The sequence below is a fragment of the Eschrichtius robustus genome, chromosome 16, assembly GCF_028021215.1.
Source record: "Eschrichtius robustus isolate mEscRob2 chromosome 16, mEscRob2.pri, whole genome shotgun sequence".
In the NCBI taxonomy this organism is placed as follows: Eukaryota; Metazoa; Chordata; class Mammalia; order Artiodactyla; family Eschrichtiidae; genus Eschrichtius; species Eschrichtius robustus.
Window position 1 is genome coordinate 3778900 of NC_090839.1, and position 22282 is coordinate 3801181.

General features: G+C 55.9%; 1 protein-coding gene across 1 annotated transcript in view; it reads right to left on the reverse strand.

Annotated features, from left to right (window-relative positions):
• PHACTR3 (phosphatase and actin regulator 3) overlaps window positions 1-22282 on the reverse strand; it is a 200905-nt gene that overhangs the window by 72576 nt on the left and 106047 nt on the right. Inside the window, exons 2-4 of the mRNA XM_068523776.1 lie at window positions 19088-19249; window positions 14942-15019; window positions 7432-7614 (exon numbers count right to left, since the gene is read on the reverse strand). Coding sequence (XP_068379877.1) covers window positions 7432-7614; window positions 14942-15019; window positions 19088-19249 — 423 coding nt within the window. The remainder of the gene's footprint in view (window positions 1-7431; window positions 7615-14941; window positions 15020-19087; window positions 19250-22282) is intronic.

The window sequence follows — 22282 nt, forward strand, 5'->3', positions numbered from 1 at the left end:
CGGATACCCATGTGAAAACACTATGGTTTTATTTTATTATTATTATTGACAATAATAACAAAACTGTCCTCAAAAGTATTATTTTTTCATAGGCGTTTTTTTTTAAAGACTCCTAGACTTCAAGACTATTGTTATGTCCCATGACCTGTGACCTGCAACTTCTAAGAGTCTACAATTCTGATTGTTTTAGTTAATAAGTTTTGCAAAAATAACATTAAAATAAACATTTTGTGCTTCTAGGTAAAAACAGTTGTGTGCTTTCCTCGGTAAGCCATAGGTGAGTGTGGAAAGGTCCCTTTTCTCCATGTGGGCACTGGTCCTATGAGTGTGCTGGGCCTCCTGGCTTGTGTGAATCAGAGCAGGGCAGTGGACCCTGATCCTGGGGAGGCCATGCTCCCGGGCCCTCAGTGGCCAAGCTTGCAGCCGGAAGCACCGGCTGAGGGGCCGGAGTGAGCTTGAGTAGCCACTCGGTCCAGGCTTGGGTTCTATCCTCTAGGCATCCAGCGTGTTCCCAATGTCATGGTTTCGGGGGAGACAGGTGGCACAGGAATGGCTCACCTGACCTCAGGCTCACCACACCAGTCTCCCACATCCATCCTTTGCCTCTGTTGTGATTGACTCATTTCCTGAGGAGTGACCTTGGTCTCCACCTCTCTGAGCCTCAGTTTTCCTCATCTGTACAAACATCTGTATAAAACACCCTCTCCTGCCCACTGCAAGGGAGGGAGACTTCCATGAGGTCACGGAGGGGACGTCTGAAGCTATTCAGCACTTTGGACAATCATGGGCCACACTGCCAGGGATCAAAGCATTATTTTGGAACATGGATGAGTTTTCCTCTCATTCTAGGTCAGGGGTTCTCAACTTTGGCAGTATTGACATTTGGGGCCAGATAATTCTCTGCCTGTAAAATGTTTAGCAGCAGCCCTGGGCTCTATCTGCCAGCTGCCAGAGTGACAACCAAAACTATCTTCAGACACTGCCCAATGTCCCCTGGAGGGTGGGATGCCCATGGTTGAGAGCCCCTGCTGGAGGCAGACACTACTTAGATCTCTCAGGAGATGCTCTGGTGGTGTCTCTTGGCGAGGGAGGCCTATGGCGAGACCCACAGCTGTGACGTGCTCTCCTGGGTCCTGCCATCACGGAAACCCCGACCGGCCAGTTGCTCCCTCTGGGCCTTGGTCTCCCCGCATGGACCTGGGAGTCTGGACAAGGTGGGCGTGTTTGAACTGGGCTCCATGGGTCCCCTTGGGAGGGCTGCCGAGAGAAGCGTTAACAAGGAGACGGCCCTGGGTCAGGGTCCCCACACCCGCGTTGGCCAGAGCAGGTCCCCGCGGCTCTGTCTCAGCACAGTCCTCCCATGTCTACCCCTGCACCTCCTCTGCGGCTTCTGGACACCTCGCCCCCTGGTTCCCTCCTGCCGCTCTGGCTGCACCTGCTCAGCCCCTCTCAGGCTCCCCCTGGGCTGCCCCAGGACCCAGCCCTTGGTCCTCTTCCCCATTAACCCACTCTCTCATCTAATTCTCTCCTCCAGTCCTCTGGCTTCAAATCCATCTCATCTCTGTCAACCCCCTTGACCCTTTCTCGGAGCTCCAGACTCATCCATTATCGGCCACATTGACACCTCCATCTGGAGGTCAAATAGTCAAAATGAATCATACACTAACCCATCTCTTGATTTCCCAGGAGAAATCCCTCCCCAGTGCCTCTTCTCTCTCACTCACTCATCCATCCATCCATCCATCCATCCCACAAGTGTCCTTGAACAGTTATTGGGCCCAGGTACCCTCCTGGGAGCTGTGGACATGGCACTGACCAAGACAGAGCCCCACCTTCACCAGACTCGGTACACGCTGCCCCCACCCCCCAAGCTGTCCAGCCAGACTGGACACAATGCTCAATCCGTCTCCTGTCCTCTCCACCTCATACCCACCCCTCGTATCTAATTCATGAATACATCCTGGGCACTCTACTTCCAAAATATTTCTCGGAAATATTGTCCTCCCAGTGTCAGCTGCCACAGCCTCTGCCTGGACCTCAGCAATGACTTTCAAGCTCCTTCCCTTCCACGCATGGCGCCCCAAACCCATTCTCTAAATGAGGGTCAGCAAACTTTTTCTGTAAAGGGCTTTGGCTTTGTAGGTTACAAGGTCTCTGCTGGTGCAGAAAACTCTGGAAGGGCTGGGCGACCCAAACAGCAAACTCCCCTGGCTGTGCACCCACGTGGACGTGTGGCCGCCCCTCACCCTCAGTGCCACCCGATAGACCTTTCTCAGATGACAGAAATGCCTCCTCCTTGTCTACTACAGTGAGCAGCTGACAAGCGGCCGGTGCAACGGGGGAGATGGATTTTTTTATTTTCTTTGGTTTTAATTCATTTAAATAGCCACGCAGCTAGTGGACAGGGCAGCTCTGGATTTCTGGGAGCGAGTCAGTGGTCACAGCCCTTCAACCAGAGAGGTGGCAGGGTAAGATTCTAACAGCCCCAGGGAGGTCCCCCTCCCTCCACTAGCCCAAGATGCAGTGGGTCCCCCGCCCTCCGCTCTGAGGGCCCCGGGACCCGGCACACCAGGAACTCACCCCAAACACCCTCCTCTGATGTCTCTCCGCAAAACTCATCACACACTGACCCCCTCACACCCTGCCTGTCTGAGGGATCCTCGGTCTGGGAAACTGGTGTCTCAGCGTCTCCTTTGCCAAGCTACATCTTCCTGCGCATCTCACGCGAGTGTGCAGCTACCATTGTATTTCGGAATCTTGTCAAAACTGAAACGTTAACATCTGTTAAAGTCTCAAGTGTTATACCAAAAAAAATTTTTTTTTAAATGTAGAAGCCGACATCAGCTTTGCACGTTCCCCGCATTTGGAATCCCTCCCTCGGGGTTGTCGCTGTCTGGCCCTGACCAGCAGAGGTCGCTTCTCACCAGCTGAGCTCCCAGCCAAGGCCCTTCTGCCTGGGGCGTGCTGCGGGCTGGTGGGCTTGCTTTATACCCAGTTTTCACCCACTGGAGACATTCTGAGACCGAGAGAGACCAGCCTGAGAGGAGGGACCTAGAGAGCTGGGGGGACAGCCGCCGTGGTCAGTTTCACGGAACCCCAGCGACACCCGGCATGTTCTCCGTCTCGGCTCAGACAGCTGGCCCTGGGCAAAGAGACTGACCAACTCCTGGAAAGAGGTTCCACAGCTCAGGGCCCAGCAGCTGCCAAAAGTTGAGTCCCAGGTGTCAGTGGGACCAGCACAGGCCCTGGACATCGATGAAGTGTGGCCACCAGCTGGGAGGCAGGTGCAGGGAGGGGGCCATCTCTGCCTGGTACCCGGGCTCACAGTGCCAGCACACGAGCTGGTCGTACAGACAAAGACAGGCTGGGTCCGACCTGTAGCCTGCAATTTGCCAACCCTCTTCTAGACTGCAGAAACAACCCACATTTCAGAAGCAGAGCAAAGCTTGGCCCTAGTTTGGGCTGTAGAGTGTTATAGTTAACAGCATGTCTGCGGATCAACCCCCAGCTTTACCACTTATGTGCTCTGTGGCCTGGGGCAAGTGACTTAACCTCTCTGGGCCACTGCTTTCTAATCTAAAAGCAAGAACAAAAAATGGGGCTAAGATAATACAGCACACACAGAACATGCTGAGTGCCACTTTTCCTTTTAATTAGTGCACTCTTGGGCACGCCAGAGCTCAGCCCCCGCACGACAGAAACACTGAACGGGATCCTGTCCCACTTAACACTGAAACAAGGGGTTCTCCTGGGCTATTTTTAGGGGCTGCTCTGTGGCTGACAGAGCATGATCCAAACAAAACCAGGAATCACCCCAAACACAAAAGTCCAAAGTCAACCCAAATCACTAAACCCAAACTGAGGATCAAAGAAAACCACGGTCAGAATCTCTGACAGTGTTTCCTTCCTGAGATATCTGCGATCATTGGATATAACCCCCATGCCCCCAGCCCTACCCACGGTTTGGGGCACATAGAAGCAGCAGCCCCAATCCAGGTGTCACCACCTGGCCAAGGAGAGGGAGAACCCCCAGTGCAGCACAGGGGTTGATTCCCGAGACCAGGCTCTTCACCTCCATGGAAGGGATCACAAACTCATACACCCGAGGGGCCAAGCAGGAGCTGAGAGGTGAGCACGCCCCGCAAAGGAGATGACCTCTTCTCAGCTCCCAGAGACCGCAGCTGCGTGGGAACACGGGCCCAGCGGGCGCGGACTCTGATTGTTGAAAAGCAGCTAGCTGCACATGTGGATTTTTCATGAATGCTCCTGATTTTTAAGCCTAGGCAATGTTTGAAGAAATGAGTTTAAGGTGTCTGAGTTAGATTACAATCCACTCTCTCACTCAAGGCCAGTCCTCTCAGTAGAGACCAGGAGCCGCAGCCCTGGTCAGTGTTCTTGGTGGAGGATTCCAGGCCTGCAGGGCTGCAAGAGACTCCGGCGAGGGGGAATGGGGGTGGGGGGGGGTCCCCTGGCTCAATAGCAAAGTGCAGGTGCACCCACATCCCCACCCACACGTGCTTTTAGAGTCAGGGCCTCTGTGGGGCGTTTGCAGGCAACCCGATACCAGGCTTTAATGCATCACCCTTCCTCCAAGGGCTGCTTTTCCATAATGACAATGAGAAAAGTGATGATGATGATGAAGACGAGGACAGTCCCTGGGAGCAGCAGCAAACACTCTGAGCGCTCAGTGTGAGTGACGACTCAGCTAAGTGGCTTAATTTTAGCAACCCTGAGAAGTGCAACATTATCCCCATTTATAGTTGATGACACAGGTTCAGAGAGGTTGAGTGACTTGTCCACGGTCACACAGCTTGGTGAGGCGTTCCGGTCACATCTCAAACCCAGGTCAACCTGATGTCAAAGACATTGCTCTCAATTCCCTAATTCTATACCCTTGGATGAGTTACTTAACCTGGGTACCTCCTTTTCATCACGAGTAAAAGGGGGCAACCGCAACAATCACCTGGGGGTGTTTCCAGGTGGCTCATGGAACCCCAATCAGTCACCTGGGGGTTACATGAGCCAATATACGTGACAGCACTTAGAACAGCGTCCTGCACACAAGCGGCCGAGCGTGTTGGCCCTTGTTGTCATCAGCATTATGATAAAGGTCAGTAGCTGCTAACACACTAACCACACCCCAAAGGAATGAATCGGCCCTGCCTTGGAGATTGGACATGGCCCTGTACTTTTCTATATTTTTGTCTGCTATATTTTACTTTAAGTGAAGCCATGCTTTTAATTTCAATTTATTTATTAAGAAACTATCACTATCCTGAATGAGAAACCCATACCACTTGCTCTAATTAATGAAAATGAACAGTACTACTAAAATGTTTTCAAGTTGTCTACATGTGCCACCCAGATAACATCATCTCTCCCACCCCAGGGGCTCAGGGCATCCCATCACCACAGACCACACACTGACCAGAGGCCCAGGGCTTCTCCTACAGTGCAAACCCCACTGTGGCTCCAACCAACCGTCCTCGGGGAAGGGCTGCCCTCGGGGAAGGGCCGTCCGGCCTAGCCCTCTCTCTCTCCATCCTTTGCCGGCTCTGACCACATCTACCTACAGCTCTGCCAAAGTCCCATGGTCTTTCCTACTCCCAGGCCAGCCACAGCCAACCAAAATCCAGCCCGTGGGTTGTTTGCAAATAAAGCTCGCTGGCACCCAGCCATTGCTTTTCCTTTGCACATCTTCACCTGGCAGGGGTAAAACCTTCCTAGCCACAAAGCCAATGAGATTTACAGCCGGCCCTTTACAGAGAAAGCAGCTGACCCTGTTCTCAGTCCTCGCAAGGGTCCCTCTTCCCGCCAGGACGCTCTCTCCCTCACTCTCGGCCCGGACAACTCCTACTCATCCCTCTACCCCAGCTGGGCTGCCCCAGTCTCCAGAGCACCCACTGCGGGGACTCAGCGCCAGGGGCACCAGGTTTGCTCACCTGCTCCCATCCACCCGGGAGGAGAGACCCAGACACATTATCGTCACAACCCCAGACCCAACAGCACGTCTCACCAGGAGAAAGTCCTTAAATACAAATTTGTGATCTCAGCAAACCAACTCTGGTCTCAAGAATCCATCCCCAAATCAAGAGCGTGGACAGAGAGCCCCTGAGGTTAGAGGGGGCGCTGACGGGAGCAGGAAGTCCGCCAGGGAGGGGCGCCAGGGGGAGGCGGGGTGCACGGCCCGCAGAAGGGAGGCTCCGCGCTCAAGGGCAGTGCTGGGCTGCTAGGACTCCGGGCGGAAGGCAACGCTTCAGCTGGCCATCGGAATCCCGCCAGCCACTGGCCCGACTGAAGTCAGATGGTGGGGGACACGGGGACACAGCGGTGACAAAAGGGTCTCTGCAGGAGAGGCCAGGACTGTCCCAAGGGCCACAGCCCTGCAGACCCCAAACTCCTATCGCGTCTCCAAGCTGGGGTGAAACTGGAGAGGGACAGCCATCCCCAGGGAGGGTAGGGCACGCCTCTCGGCAGGTGCCTGCGAAGGCCAGAGCGATGCCGTGGACGGGGCAGCAAGGGAAAGCGCAGGTGTCAGTGTCGTCTGGGGAAGCAGCAGCGGAGCACAGGTGCCCCCCTCAACCCCAGGCTCTGAAGCCAAAGAGTCAGCCAGAGAGGCCCCGGCCAAAGAGGCCCGTGCACACGCCCGAATTTCTCAGCCCAACACCGTGGGGACCCAGGACACGTCCCAGCCACCACGCCGGGCCTGGCATGTTTACAGTTACAGTTCTACTAGGGAGCAGGCCTCCTGCTTGACGGCCAGGTTGCCTGGAAGGTTTCTATGAAAACACTGCTAATAGGTCAGAGCGAGCAGGGGGTAGAGACGTCACAGCACAGTTTCTGTGGTGGGTTCGTGCTTTTCTTCCTCTCCATCCCTCCCTCACTCCCTCTCTCCTCCCCTTCCCCATACCTGACAACTGCCCTGGTCTATTCAATTTAAATCACAAGAACCACCACCACGGCTCCCATCAAGAATCACTCAACGTGGCAGACGCTGCCCTGAGCTCCTCCCACCCTGCAAATAACCCGATACAGGCCATTCTTTTCTCCATCCTGCCCTATTGCCTTGGGGTAGCTAAGATGCTCCCAGACGTTGGCTTCTTTGGAGAGAACGTTCTCACTCAGAAGTTCGGAGGGAACAAGCAAAGACACCCCAGGAGGAAGGTGGATGGTAAGGTACCTGGGACCATCTGGAAGCACCTTCATCCACTGCTCTGGCAGACTTGGGAAGATGCTGGAGAAACAGGCTCCAGCAAACATTTAAACTCAACCGCGTGGTGGGGCGTGGCAGAGCTCAGAGCCCGGGGCACGGCTGCGCCTCTGAGGACGGTGTTCTACCATGGTTGCTGCCCAGCTCGGGCTGGGGACCTCAGTCGCCACCCAGGCAGATGGCCTCCTGGGAGCAGCTCAACCCCGGTGTCCAATCAATACCTGCATCGTCTGAAGGGGTGTCCGAGGACAGCGTCTCATCCAGGGAAGCCTGGCCCGTCCCAGTGGCCAAAGGGCTCCCCAGCTGGGCTTCCTCCGAGGTCAGCGGCTCCTGCTTGGGCGTGGAAGGTTCACTCTGTGCAACTCGGGGATCTCCATCGGGGCTGCACGCTTTGCTCTCAGCGTCTGCAAGGAAATTCAGCTGTCAGCTGAGCCTGAATCCCTTCCTACCTGCTTTCATTCACGCGCGAAGTGACTTCCTGGGAAGTACGCTATCCCAGGCCTGGTGTGGTACCCTGCACGCTCCCACACACCCCGGGAATCCCTTTCCAGAGCCTTCCTAAGGCAGCACTGAGCGTCACAACACCCACTGGCCTCTGGCCGCACCACTTCCAGCCTGTGCGCTCTTACTTCGACACCCGTGGGAGACTGGACGATGCCCCCCACCCATGTCCTCGCCTTTGTGGTGCCCCCGACCCTTGGCCTCTGCCTTGTGGCTTGCTTTGGCCAATGGGAAGTGAGCAGGTTTGATGCAGCAGCGGCTTTAAAAGTACCTGCACATTCCCGCTCATCCCTCCTGTACCTGGACCTCACTAACCCTGAGGACAGGCCCAGCCAGCCTGCTGGGGATGAGAGATGGCGGGGGGGGGGGGGGGGAGCAGAGCCAAGGCGCCCCATCCTGCCAGCCAAGGCCACCCAGACAGGTGATGACAAGCCCTAACTGCTGTCCATCCCGGAGGTGCTGGGTTGTTACTATCGAGGCTACAAATTACCTTTCACCTCAGCACCCACCATCCTACCATTAGTCCCCCATCACACAAATGCTTCTCGTTTGTTGGGTCCAGCATTGTGCCAGCGCTGGAAAGGCGGAGATTAACGAGACAATCCTTACCCCCCAGGTGGCTTAAACTGTGGGCGGCCACACAGCTGGCCACACGTGGCATTGCCAGCCCAATAGAGGCACAGCCAAGGGCTGAGGCGGGAATCAGGGAGTCCTTGGTCTAGGCAGGTGGCCATCCCAGAACGGAGGACACCAGGCTCCTAGTAGGGCTGAAAGAAGGACCTGGCACTCCCCTTGCTGGGGCTCAGTGGCTGGAGCCTTTGAGGGTCTGGCCTTTGACTGGTTGATCACCTTGGGTCATATCTTAGTGCTGAGGGGCTGGGCACTCAGGAGCATAACCGGTCCAGATCACACAACCACAGAGTGGCGGGTCCAGGCAGGGAGGCTCAGCCAGCCGATCATATTCAGCCTTCTGAGACACAGCACACAGCCCAGGGCATGCGGCACCCACCAAGCCCCCGGCTCAACCCTAGGCCCCATGGCCAGTTCATCCAGGCCACCGCGGTGCAGCGTGTCAGCGTCAGCTGCACACGTCCGCACGGCCGGGAGGCAGCAGTGTGGGAGCACCAGCCTTGCTTGGAGGCAGCGGGGAGAGGAGGAGGAGGAGAGATTTATTTCAGACCCGGGGGTCCATTGCTTAAGTCGGTCCTGGTTCCTCCCTGCTGTCAGGTAGCAGTGTCCCTTCCTCTCCCCGAAGTGCCCAGGTGGGACAAAAGGTATAAGGTCACCGTCTCTACCCATCCCACCCCACGGCACGTGGGGTTTCTTGTGCCCAGGCAGCAAATGTCTCCAGGCCTCAGTTTCCTCTTCTATAAAATGGGGCTAATACTCCTGGCTTCGCAGAGTCAGAGTGAGAATTCAGGGAGTAAACGTCCATAACGCATCTGGCATGAAGCAAACACCATGCGTGTGCTTGTAATTACCCTCACTGCTGCTCACAAAGGGGAGGAGGAGGAGGAGGACACGGGTGATGGTCTGGCCACTCGGCCTGGGCCCCTTGGCCCACGTGGTATCAACAGGGCCCTCCCCGCACCCAGGACTCGGGCCAGGCCTGTGACGTGACCCTGCGGGGGTCGTGCACTTGTAATCACTGTTCATCATCTGCCGGCTGCTGCACCTCCCCTCGCGGGGAGGGCAGAACGGCCAGAAGTCTGGAGACTTGGGTCTCGGAAGATGCCATCTATGCAGCCATGTCACCTGGCCTGGGGGGTGGGTCTAGACCAGGGACCGGCAACCCTTCCCTAGAAAGAAGCAGATGGCCAGCATTTGTACTTTAGACCTTCTGGGCCACATGCCACAATATCCATGCTCCATATTCATCTTTGTTGTTTATTTTTTTACAAAAGTCCTTTAAGTTTAAAACCATTCTTAGCTCAAGGGGCTTTACGGAAATAGACCTTGGGCCAGATCTGACCAGCAGCCAACCAACCTCTGCCCAGGAAAAGACCAAGACACAAGCCAAGAGAAGTCACCCAGTGGACACAATTAGATGTCACCAAGCTCAGAACTACAGCTTCTTGGACCCTCTCTCATGACTGGTTTACTCATACTTGAAACACAGCTGTGACAGTCTCTGCTACCAGCTTCCTTGGCCGTTGGTGACAGAGGTGACAGCCAGCACTGACTGAGGCTGTGCACAGCTAGAGACACAGCATGGCACTCTGCTGGCAGCATCTCACCTGAATGTCACAGCTCCCCGCCCCGTTAGGTGTGGTTACCACCCACCCTGTATAGATGGTGACACCGAACCTTAGAAGGGGCGGGTCATTTGCTGCTGGTGACGATCCCTGTTGTTAATAATAACGGCATCTCCATCATCATCATCATCATCATCATCAAGGAAATGGTCAGAACACTGAAACTGCAAGGCCCAAAGGTCCCCACCCTCCACCCGGGCTCAGCGAAGGCTGCATCCGGACGCACAGTCCCGGGATTCCTGCACCTACTTTTACGGCTTCGCGGACTTGCAGGACTTTTCTGGGCTGTGCTCAGAGCTCCGGCTCATAATCATGTTCAGTGAAAAGTCACAGTTCTCAAAATAGCCTGGGCGGCAGGGTCGTTGCTAAGCAATGCTGGCAGGGCGGGGGAGCTGTGGGCAGCTGGTCCCCTGCTCCCCTCACTATACTGTGGGCGCTCCCTCCCGGCCAGGCCCTTCCGAGCGCGGCAGAGGGGACCAGGAGCCGGAGGCTGGGTTATACACAGAGCAGCCACGGTGAAAGGGGACACGCCACGAACAGGCAAACACACACCCTGCACGCACACGCCTGCCTGCAGACACACGCACACACACACACACACACACACACACACACACACACACACACACACACACACACACACACACACACACACACACACACACACACACACACACACACACACACACACACACACACACACACACACACACACCCTGGCGTTCCTGCCACACAGAAGCCAGACAGACTTGACGCGTCACTGCCAACTGCCCCGAGGAGAGGGACCTCGTGTCTTTCAGGTCACGGAACACAGCACCGGGGTAACAAGCACCTCCTTCTTATATCCAGTGATAGAGAATGAAAGTCCTTAAATTATTAAGACAGAGCCAAGCAGACACATTCAGGAGGATGGAGTAAAGTCACTCGGGGCCCACACGGCGTCTGGACAGAGTAACGGGCCAGCTCCTGTCCTCACTCATCGTATGTGGGCCAGGGACCCGGTGCCTGCCCTCGCCTGTCACAGATGTGTCACTGGTCAAAGCTGTGAAGACGGAGTGAGAGGAAAAGGTCAGCTCCCGGTCCCTCATGCAGACCTGGTCGCATCTCATACAACTCCTAACAACACTAGTAGGGTCCTTCCTCGATCCGGCAGATTCCCAGACCTTCAGGAACCAAGGAAAGGTCAGAGGCGTTCATAAAACGCATGTGTTCACAGTATCACAAAATAACACGCCCCCCGGAGAGCGGGGAGGGCAAACCCGTGCCCTGGACGCAGGCTCGTCTCCGGGACGTGCAGGCTCTCCCCTGCAGGCCCGTCCACAGCCAGCTCACGCGGCCACGCTCCTGACCGCTCTGTGGGCAGACTCCAGGGGACTGACCCAGGGGCGTGTCCATGTGCACGCGTGTGCACACCTGTGCAGGGCAGAGGACCTTCCTGGCTTTGGCCTGGCCAAGGAAGTTCAAGTGTGAGTTCCTGAGGCTGCTAAGGACTGCAGGCAGCGCTGGGCGGGTCTGTGGCCTCAGCCTGTGGGGGCCTCTCTGGGTCCCTCGGTCACTGGCGGAGGCTCGCTCACCCCCCAGGTGCCCCCTGGGTGTGAAGTCCAGGCTCAGTGCAGGGAAGGGGGCAGCCAACCACAGGGGGGCGCTCCTGGCTACAAAGCCGGCCAGCCCAGCTGGGCGCAGGTGGTGGCGATGAGGATGATTCCTGAATCCAAGCCGGGGGCCATCTCTGAACTGGGAGGGGGCGGTTCAACTCCCGGGGCCACCGACCAGCCCAGCAGGAACCCTGCTGTCCCACCTCCAGGACAAATTCGGGACTGACAGAGGCTGACCTAGAGCTCGACTTCACCCCAGTGAGAAAAGGCATTTTCTGAGCAAGTGCGGGACGGAAACAATAGTTCCAAGAGGTACGTACCCCAGGAGCCTGCTGGCAAACACTCTCGCATCTCCTCTTACCCCTGTGCGTCCATTAGAGGTAATACAGTTAAGAGTTTAAGGGAGATGAGTGGGTGGTGAGCCCACACCCCTGCCCCCTCCCCCCGACCCAGGTCCCTTCCCAGGGGCAACGCCTGCTGCCCCGCTTCTAACGCGCACCCCCCAGCGACAGCCCCGCAGGCTCACTGCAGACTCAGCCCACCTGCCCCGTGGCTGCCCGGGGCGCCACGGCCACAGAGGTGCCTGTCACCCAGACGCCTGCTGGGGAATCGAATTCTCTCCATTCCGTCCATGCTGCAGGGAGAGGCAGGGAGGACGCCAGGCCCTGTCAGACGCCCCCCACCCCCCGTTTCTCACCTCCCCTAACCCACACCCACCTTCTCTTGGCTCCTCCACGGAGCGCCTGCTCCCTTCGCCCACGGGGTCCAGCGCGGGCTGCTCCACCGGGCTGGGAGACGCTCCCCAGTCCCCCATCGCTCTCTGCTTCTCATCCTTGGTAGCACCAACGTTGGAAGCAGCTGGGGAGGCTTATAAACTCCGGACGCCTAGGTCCCACCCCCAGCGCCTCTGATTGAAGAGCTCTCCAGGTGACCCGAATTGCAGCAAGTTCGGAGAAGCAGCCTGTTGACCCCTGCTGCTATTAGACCCACTCCCCACTCCACCATTACCTCCCCCAGCCCCGGACCAGGTCAGGGGCCCAACTCACGGTCTTCAGGTGCTACTTGCCTTTCCTTCACCATACTCAGCTCAGCTGTGATTTTATGTTGATTTGTGGGATTATCTAATGTTTGTTCCCCACTGGACTGGGAGTTCTGGGAGAAAGGTATTTTGCTCACCTGTATTCTCAGCAGCTAACACAGACCCTGGCCCATAGCAAGTGCTCAGTAAAATGGTGTGGCGTCAGTTAATGAGCGCATTGTCAATTCTTGAGCAAAGAGACTGTGTTTCAGGCCCCTTCAGTTCCTGGTCCACAATCACTTAGCCAGAGAGAAAGAGTGATCTAAAGTCAGGGTTGGCAAACTACACCCTGGGGGCCACATCTAGCCCACCACCTGTTCCACAGAGCCCCGAGCTACGAAGGGATTTTACCTCTTTAAACGGCTGAAAAAAAACTCAAAAGAAAAATAATACTTGATGGCACATGGAAGTTATATGAAATTCAAATTTCAATGTCCCTAAATAAAGTGTTACCAGCACCCAGCCAAACCCACAACTTTGTGTAGTGACTGGGGCTGCTTTTGCCTGATAACAGCAGGGATAAGTATGGACCTCACAGCCTAAAATATCTACTGTCTGACTCTCTCCAGCAAAGGCTCACTGACCCCAATCTAAAGCAGTACTGCAGGTGGGCCGGCGTGAGATCTCCCCGCCAAACACAGAAGCCAGGAGAGCTGGCCCCTGAGCAGGTCAACCACATGCTTACCCCATCAGCTCGACTGCTGGCTCTCTGTACTGAGGCCACCAGACAAAATCGTTTGACAAAGATTCAGAGTTTAGGAAAGGAAAAACTGCACTTCTCCTGGAAGTTTTTCCCTTTAATGATTCACCTATCACTTTATCTTTGACGGGAATCAAATCCATGTGTTCCTTCATCAGTGATAATATTTTTAAAAATAGATGATAAACAGACCTTCATATTGTTTTCATTTTCCCTCCTCCTGCCCCAAGAGTTAAGGTAAGTTTTGTTGGCAACATATTCAAAATGCCAGAGTTTGGAGCTTTTTGGTTCCATCCAAATTAAAACAGTCCAGATTTCCATCTCAGCAATGACATTCTCCCAAATCTGAGAGTCAGACTGGAGCGTTTAACATCTGAACGTCACAGGACTTGATACCAAGTTTTTTTTACAGGCGAAGTTTGATTATTAGCACTAAGCAATTTCCCACGTATGTTTCCCCTGAAAACAGCATAATCATCAAAGTACTTTTCCCTTTGCATCCAAAGAAGAGGAATGACCACAAGGGCCCTGCCAGACGCAGAGCACGTTATAAATCTGGATTCACGGACTCCAGGGCCTCCCTTTCTACCTCCTGATACCTGGGCCAAATTACAAAGACACCAGTAATATTTTAAGGCTAAAAGGGAGAGAGGAACGCCACTTATTCACGTGAGCCTCACAGAATTGGCTCTGTGAGGCCAGGTTCTTTCAATCAGGAGGCAAGAGCTTGGTCCAGCTCCAGAGAGACCTGCAGGCAGCAGTGGGGTTTTCTGAGACCCCACCACCCCTGCCAAGCTTTAGGGTCTCAGAGAACTAGAAAGCATGAAAGTTTAGCGTCAGGACCCAAGTCCTGTGCCTCACGCCATCACCAAGGGAGGAAGATGGGGGAACTCAAGAATTCTTAAGTTAATTGTGCTAGTGATAAAACCTGGTGTTTCTCAAAGATGCAAACAAAGGCGGCTTCGCAGACACCACGGTGATTAAGGTTTCTGGACCAGAGTCTGAACAGCATCCGGGCCCTCTAGCTGCGTGACCTCCGGCAGCTACCTCCCAGACCCTCCCATTCCTCACCTGGAGACCGGGGGTAACACCACACCCAGTCCCAAGCATGCTGTGAGGACAAAAGGTTGAAGGCAAGTAGAACGCCCAGCAGAGCACCCAGCATATAATCGATCCTTAATAAACGGCAGCTGTAACACTAGGTGGTCATGGGGAACAAAGAACTCACCCGAATCCAGGATTAAACTATGAATATGAAAACACAAAAGCCACTGCTACCACTTCGGGGCAGTCAGGACTAGACACTAGCTTCACCCACACGCAGCTCGGGCGGGAAGCAACCCCTCATCCCCAGGGCAGGTGGCTGCACTCAGCTCCACGCCCCAGGAGCAGCCGACTCACCGATGGGTCCTCAGAGGCCCGGGGGCTGAGCCGTGGGTCCTCACTGGACCCACGGAGGCCTCATTCAGGTCCAGGAGCCACAGCTGGACACCGGACTGCTCCGACTTCCACTCCACCCTGATGGGCTTGCTGGACCCCCGTGCGACCCCCAGCTCAGCGTTCCTGGGCCCAGCCCTGCCCGGCCCGGGGCGGCCCACTTACCCTGCTCCATCATCTCCAGGAGCCCCTTCTTGATGAGGTCCTCCCGACCTTGCCTGCTGGCCATCTTCTTCTCCAAGGCTGCGCACAACACAGACATCCAGGTGAGTCGCGGGCAGAGCGCCGCGGGGCCCCGCCCGAGCCCGGCCGCTGCCACCTCCAGTGTAGGAAGACAGCAGAGAGGCAGCAGGTGACCGTGGGTGAGGGGCCCCCAGGTGGGGGTGTGGTTCGGGAACCCGAGCTGCCCCCTAAGCAATGTGCTGAGCAGGGCAGAAGGGAGGTACAGTGAGTACAGTTTAAGGCAGTGGCTTCCGTGGCTCATCTGAGAAGCGATGCCCCGTGTACCACCCTCTCTAGGCTCCCACTGCCCATGCCCACCCTCCGCCGACTACGCCTTCATTTTCCAGCCCAGGACCTTGTCCCCCAAATACCCTGGGGTGCTTTTCTGCGGTTCTATTTTCACCTGCTAAATACATCCCGACCGCCCTTTTGTCTGTTCACAGACCAGTCTTCTGCCCAACTGTCCCACCAGAGGCTCCTCCGATGAGCCCCAGGTTCACGCTTTCAAAGAATGTGCCAGTAGGGACTTCCCTTAAGAATCAGCCTGCCAAGGCAGGGGACACGGGTTCGATCCCTGGTCCGGGAAGATCCCACATGCCGCGGAGCAACTAAGCCCATGCGCCACAACTACCGAGCCTGCGCTCTAGAGCCCACGAGCCACAACTACTGAAGCCCGCACGCCACAACTACTGAAGCCCGACGCCTAGAGCCCGTGCTCTGCAACAAGAGAAGCCGCCGCGATGCGAAGACCGCAGACCACAACGAAGAGTAGCCCCCGCTCGCTGCAACTAAAGAAAGGCCCCGTGCAGACAACGAAGACCCAATGCAGCCAATAAATAAATAATGTTCCTTTAAAAAAAAAAGAAAGAAAGAAATAGTAGCTTTAAAAAAAAAAAAAGAATGCGCCAATCGAACAGGAAGGAGGCGGCCAGGCCCCGATCCCCCTCCACCGAGCCCAACGTGCGGAAGGAACCTCGTCAATTCCTCCTTTGGAACAGCCCTTCCGGGCCCCTCATCCCAGGGCAAACCCTCCAGCAACTGGCCCCCTGCCCCTGCCTCTCCCCTCCCAGGGGCCGGTCTCACTCTGCTCGATGAGCTCCTTCTTCTCCCTAACTGTCCAGAAAACAGTCTGCCTGCAGTAGAATCCAATTTCCAAACACAAACCCATGTCACCCCTCAGACCCTCTCTTTAAAAGATATGGACAAAGTACCGGCTATAAGCCTGGATCACAAAGGGCCCCGGGTCGCCCACACGTATGAATGCCCTGCCCCATGTGGGAACGAAACAGCCGCTCGAGTAGCAGAGCTTAAAGTCTAGTGGCCAATGACAGGCAATGACCATGAAGTTATTTATTAAAAAACATTTACTGAGCACCTACTGTGTGCCAGGCACAGGGGAGCAAGACAGGCATGGACTCTGCCTGAGAGCCAGAGCTTTGGGACAGATGACAAACATCTGGGCGAGTGGCATCAACCAGAACCAGAGGGCACGGGGGAAGGGTGTCTGGGGAAACCCGGCTGCTTCCCTGAGGGTGTGTATGCTGAGGGATGAATACGGAAAACCCAAACATACCAGGGAAAAGACATTTGGGGGCAAAGGGAACATAATTTCCTTTCTGGGTCCAATTGCCAATCCAATTTCCAGGTGCCAGCAGTGTGGATAAAACTGAGAAACGGAACTCTGGCTTTGGGAGGTGCAAGCAAAGAGGCTGCCGCTCAGTCCAAAAACAGGGGCGAGCAGGACGAGGGTGAAGGTCTCCAGAACGGAGGGACCCCGCTGTCCGACCAGCGCTGGGTGGCAGCACTGGTGGCATCCTGCTCAGATGCACTGACTTGTGAGTCCTCCCAATGACCTGAAGAGGCAGTTGCCAGGGGCTGCTGTCTGCAACTCAGGACACCTGTCCCCACGGCCCAAGCCACCCGCCCCCGCTCCCAGAGCAGGTATGGGCTCCGATGCCGCTTCCCAGACTTGAGGCTTCCAAGAGCCACCTTCACGGTGTCACCCAGTCCCCACTCTGCCCGAACCACTGTCTGCGTTATTTGTTTTTTTTTTTTTCTCCTCTCTCTAAATCATCTTTATTTTTACTTCATCTCATCCTAACCAAGGATGCCTGTGAAAACGGGGATTGGATAGGCTGAAATAAATAACATCCCACACTTTGGGGGGAAAGAATGGTTTAGCATAAATAAATGAAATGCAGTGCTATCTGCAGAATTCCAAATGCTTGATAAAGGGCCCAGCGGGGATGCCTGCCCGAAGGCGGGGATGCAGGTCTTAACCTGGAGACCCTCAGTCCCCCGGCAGGGTCCACACAGCATCCTGAAAAACTCACAGGTTGCTCCCCGCAGCCCATGCCAAGTGGGCTGGGGGCACAGGGTCCCGAGAGCACGCAGCTCACCCTCCAACCCCACGGCCCAGAGAGCATCAGGGGCTCCCCAAGGTCACAGAGGTCACCCCGCTCTGGCCCCCCAAGCCTTTCGCTGATGCCCAGGCGAGGCTTTCCCAACTCGGCGCGTTTGCGCAGCTGTTCCCACAGCTGCGATGCTCTTCCCTGCTTTCCTCCAGGGGGCCGATTACGTCTCAGCTCAGTGTCACCTCGTCACCTGGGTCTTCTCAGGCCACTCAGCCCAGGGCAACGCCCACCCCCCCACTTCCTCCTCAGCCCCGCCAGGGTCGTGACTGTCACACGTGCCTGTCTGTCGCCTGACCCCCCAGTTGGCGGAAAGCTCTAAGCGGGCAGGGTCTGGGTCTCCCTGTCTACTTTGTGCCTGGCACACAGAAGCCACACAAGGTTCATCGAATATCGACATCTGTTCTGCTTTCATCCTTGACGAGGAGAATTTGTCCATCAAATTCTTGGGTAGTTAAAAAAATAATTTTGTAAATTGCGTAAAAAGTGTGGGTGGAAGTACCCCCTGCTGCTGTTAGGAGCCCCCCCTGCCCCCCGCCACTGGCTTTGCCGCTGCCGTCCTCTGAGCCCGGGAGTCTGCGCCACTTCAAGGCTGGGACCACAGGGACCGCCAGAGGCAACAGCCCAAGACGGGCACTTACCAGGCGGGTCCCCGAGGCCCAGGACTAACTCCCCACGAGCAGCTCCCTCGCTAAGTGTTTCCAGCCGCAGCTAACGGGCCTGCGGGAGCCGAGACGCTGTCTCCCCTGGGGTCTGCTTCTCAGGGCACCGACCTCCGCTTCACCGAGGGCACCCTGTCGCCCAGGAACCAGACTCGAGCCCGGCTGCCAGGGCTCCAACCCCAAGCCCGCAACCCGCTGCTGCTTGGCCCTGGGAGCGGCTGCCCATTTGATCCCGCTTCCCGTCCCTGAGACGGGCAGGAGCGCTGGGATGCGGGGGCTTCTGAGCACTGAGTTGTTAGAAACGTGCTGTGTCGCTTTTACCCTTATGGCCAGTTGTGCTGTCGTCACCGCATGCGTCCCCTGGGTCAGTCTCATGGCCAGAGCTCCTGGCTTGGAGTTCGAGGGGGCGGGGGTAGCGGTCCAGCCCCTCGTAACCCAGCTTCCCACAGAGCGGAAGGTGAGTGAGGGGAGCTCTGGGGTCCTTTAGTGGCCGGAGAGCATCGGACGGGGCTGCCCAGGTAGGAGAAGCCGCTTCAGGAGCTTAGGAGCCGGTGAGCGTCGGTATCGAGGCCAAACTGAGGCCCCGACCCTCTGAGTGAATCCCCCAGGGGGCTCTTGGGAACGGTGGGACCCAGGCCCCGGGGCTGTCAAAGTGAGGGTCTGGGTGCTCCCCACTCCGGTGTGGTCAGGAAGGAGAGAGATGGCTACAAGCCCGGTCTCAGCTCCAGCCTGGCCTTGCACTGACCTTGAGTCTGCGTTTTTAACTAGGTCGAGGGTGACGGACGTGTGTGCCCCGTAGGGGCTGGGCGGTGAGTGGGCTACGGGTGGGACCTGGAGCTGCCTCCCCGCCCCCTCCCCCAGCCAGGGACCTGGAAGGGCCGGTGGAGAGAGGGGACCCGCAGGAGGTTGAACAGTTCCTGGCCGTCAGAGGCCACAGAGCATGGCCTGCCCCTCCCAACATCGGCAAGAGAAAGCGCGGTGACGGTGACGCCAGGCCCCCTCTCCCTGGTGCTCACCAGACGTCGTCTGCTTCAATTTTTCATTTTTCTTTTTCCTCCATTTCCAGGGTTTGAAGATTCTGCCCAGGGTGGCCAGTTTGCTGTTTCTCCTCACGGGGGGAGTTCGAATCCCTGAGACCAGATATTCGGAGCGCACTGGGGGGGTTTGGTCCATCTCATCTGGAAGGCGAAAACCCAGCGAGGGGGTCAGTGATGACCAAACCCACACGACACCCTGGGGGGCCCGAGGTGATTCCCCTCCTCCCTGGGGCCACCAGTGATCCTCCAAAGCCTGGGGCTCAAGAGGGTGGGCCAGGCGATGGAGACTCTCTGGGGCTTGTTCCATCATGTACCAGCCCACGTTCAGTTGGGTTAATTCACCTCATGCTGCCTGTGAGAAGGGGCAGAGTGCATCCAGAACCAAGAAGCCCTAGAGAGACCCAAAGACGCAGGAAGAGCAGGGCTGGAGTGAGCGAGGACCAGGCCAGGGGAGGCCACCAGCAGTCAGAGGGGCCAGGACCTGGGATGGGCCAGTCATCAAAAGACCCAGCCCAACGCCCCATGGGACGGGCGTCCCAGGGACGGGCAGCCCCAGCCGGCAGCCTCCAGAACAACCCCTGAGGTCTGACTTCCAGAGGGCTGTGCCCGTCAGCAGCCCAAGCCACTCAGCCCCTCTGAGCCTCAGTTTCCACATCTGGAAAATAAAGTTAATCATCATCCCTGATACCTAGGGTTGAGAGGAAAATTCTGTGTGACCATACGGTGGCCATGAAGTCTGGAAACATAGGTAAACACACATAATACACAGTTTATTGATAGCATGTTACAATCCATGTGAAGTAATATTATCTATGTTTTGAAACTGTCTACCCATTCTGATTAACATGCCCTGCCAGCACAGGTGACTTTCAGTAGAAATTTTCATAATAATTTATATTGTATAAGTAATACAATAATTACTATGGAGCAAAAGTTAGTCACTACTTGTTCTGGGCTGAGTGCTATCATATTTTACCCCCATAGTAAATCTATGAGGTGGAGACAGTTATTAGACCCATTTTACAAATGGGTACACTGAGGCTCGGAGCCACAAGCCATTCTGTTAGCTGTCAGAGCGAGGGGATGCTGGCCTCGGGCAGCCTGACTCCAGAGGCCCCTCTCGTATCTCTAAGCTGCTTCTAGGGCGACGATATAACTTTATCACCCAAAGCAGGACACACATGGATAGAACACAACAGGAGGCGTAAACCAAGACCGTCCCAGCCAACCACTCTCTCCAGCTGTTTTTTTTTCTGTGCAGCATGCAGGATCTTAGTTCCCCAACCAGGGATCGAACCCACGACCCCTGCAGTGGAAGCGCAGAGTCTTAACCACTGGACCGCCAGGGAAGTCCCTGTCTCCAGCTGTTATTTAATTGAGTGTTCAGTGTACACCGGAGGCTGGGTCCGCAGGGGGTCCACAAAGAAACCTCGTGTGGACAGACAGCCCAGGGGTCTCATTTGAGGACTTCTCCCTGCAGACTTAGCAAACCAGCCAGGCTCCTAAGCCAATGACATTCTCCACCCTGTGTTCAGCTATAACCCCAGTGCCCAGCGCCTAGTAGGGGCCCAGGAAGTTCCGGTGGGGTAGTAAGTGAGCCAGGGCGGTCTAAGGACCGGTCACGAGCCCCAGTGCCACACTCCAGGCGTGCAGGATGCAGATGGTCCTTCTCTCCTCAGAGGCAGTTTATTCCATGTTATTATCCTCTCCTTTCCTTCCTCCGCCCACGGATGCCAGATGGGAGTGGAACGGCCAGTGCCATGTGGCCCCAGAAAAGCTGACTGTCCTGGAGGCATTTTTGGCACAAAGGAGAAAGAAATGGTCTGGTCTCCCCAAGCTTCCAGGCTGGTTTGAAGATAAAGACGAAGATCCCCAGAGATGCGCACGTGGATGAGGAAGAACTGTCATCGCTTTATTTATATCTCATCTCACTCCACAAAGGATGGGCGGCCGTTATCAGAAACACAGGCCCAACAAGACAAATGAGTGTCCGAGGAAATCCAGAGGAAGGGGAGTCTGGACAGAGCCACCGCATCAGGGGTTAGAGACACCACGCGTGGCTCTGAGCTTCCTGGCAGCCAAAGCAAAAAGGAGCAGCACATAGAATAAACTACAAATCAGACCCCGAACCTCACTCCATCTGCCACCTGTATCACTGTGACTTTAGTCCAGGCCACCAGCATCTCTACCCCAGATGCTCACACAAGCCTTCTAATTGGTGTCCCCGTGAACCCCTATAAATGTAAGTCTGATCGTATCGCTTTCCTGCTTACTCCCTGTGGCCTCCCTTCTCATTTAGGGCAAAATTGCCAAGGCTGTAAAGGTCTCGGAAATCTGCTCCCGAGCCCCGCCCACCTCACCCCTGCCCCCTAGCGCCCTGTTCCATTTCATCAGCAGCATTATTGTGCATTAGCATCTATGGCATGTTATGGAAACCCGAATGTCGTAACTGTTTGGATGCAGGTGACAGAAGCAGGGATCCGGGCTCACAACCTGGCTCTGTCACTCACTACCTGGGGCTGAAGTGCGGACACCACTCTCCTCCTCCCTCCCTGCATTTTCACCTTTGCCCGGCCTTGCTAGGGGAATAGGGGGGACAGGGGACTTCCCAAGTCCTTGCCTGGGGGCTCACCATGTGGCTTGCTTGAACCAATGGGAGGTGGGCAGAAGGGACATTGTGGCCCCCTCCTCATCACCCCTTCCCCCCTCCCTCCACCATCACTATTTTAATACATTGCCTCCCTGCTCCCTCCCCACAGTGACTGGAGCAGGTACTGTGGTTCCCACCTCACTTCTGACACACTTGGGTCCTCACAGCACAGCCTGGGGCACAGGCAGGGCATGCTGACCCCTGAACAGTCTGCACACCACTCTCCCCTTGAGAATTCATTCACTCATCCGTTCACTCACTCATTCATTTATTCAACAAAAACTTATTGACACCAGCCATGTGCCGGAATTGCACCAGGAGAAGAATATACAGAGGCGAACAGAAAGAATCCCCGCCTTTGTGGGGCTTCTAGTGGCCAGCGGGAGACGGACAGCGGGAGGGGGGATATTAAGAAACCAAGCCTGCTCGCCCCATAGTTAGTTCCCTGCTGCCTTCCTCTCCTTATCTTTCCCCATCACATTTATCACCTGGTGTGTGTGTATACATCTGCGTGCGTACACACA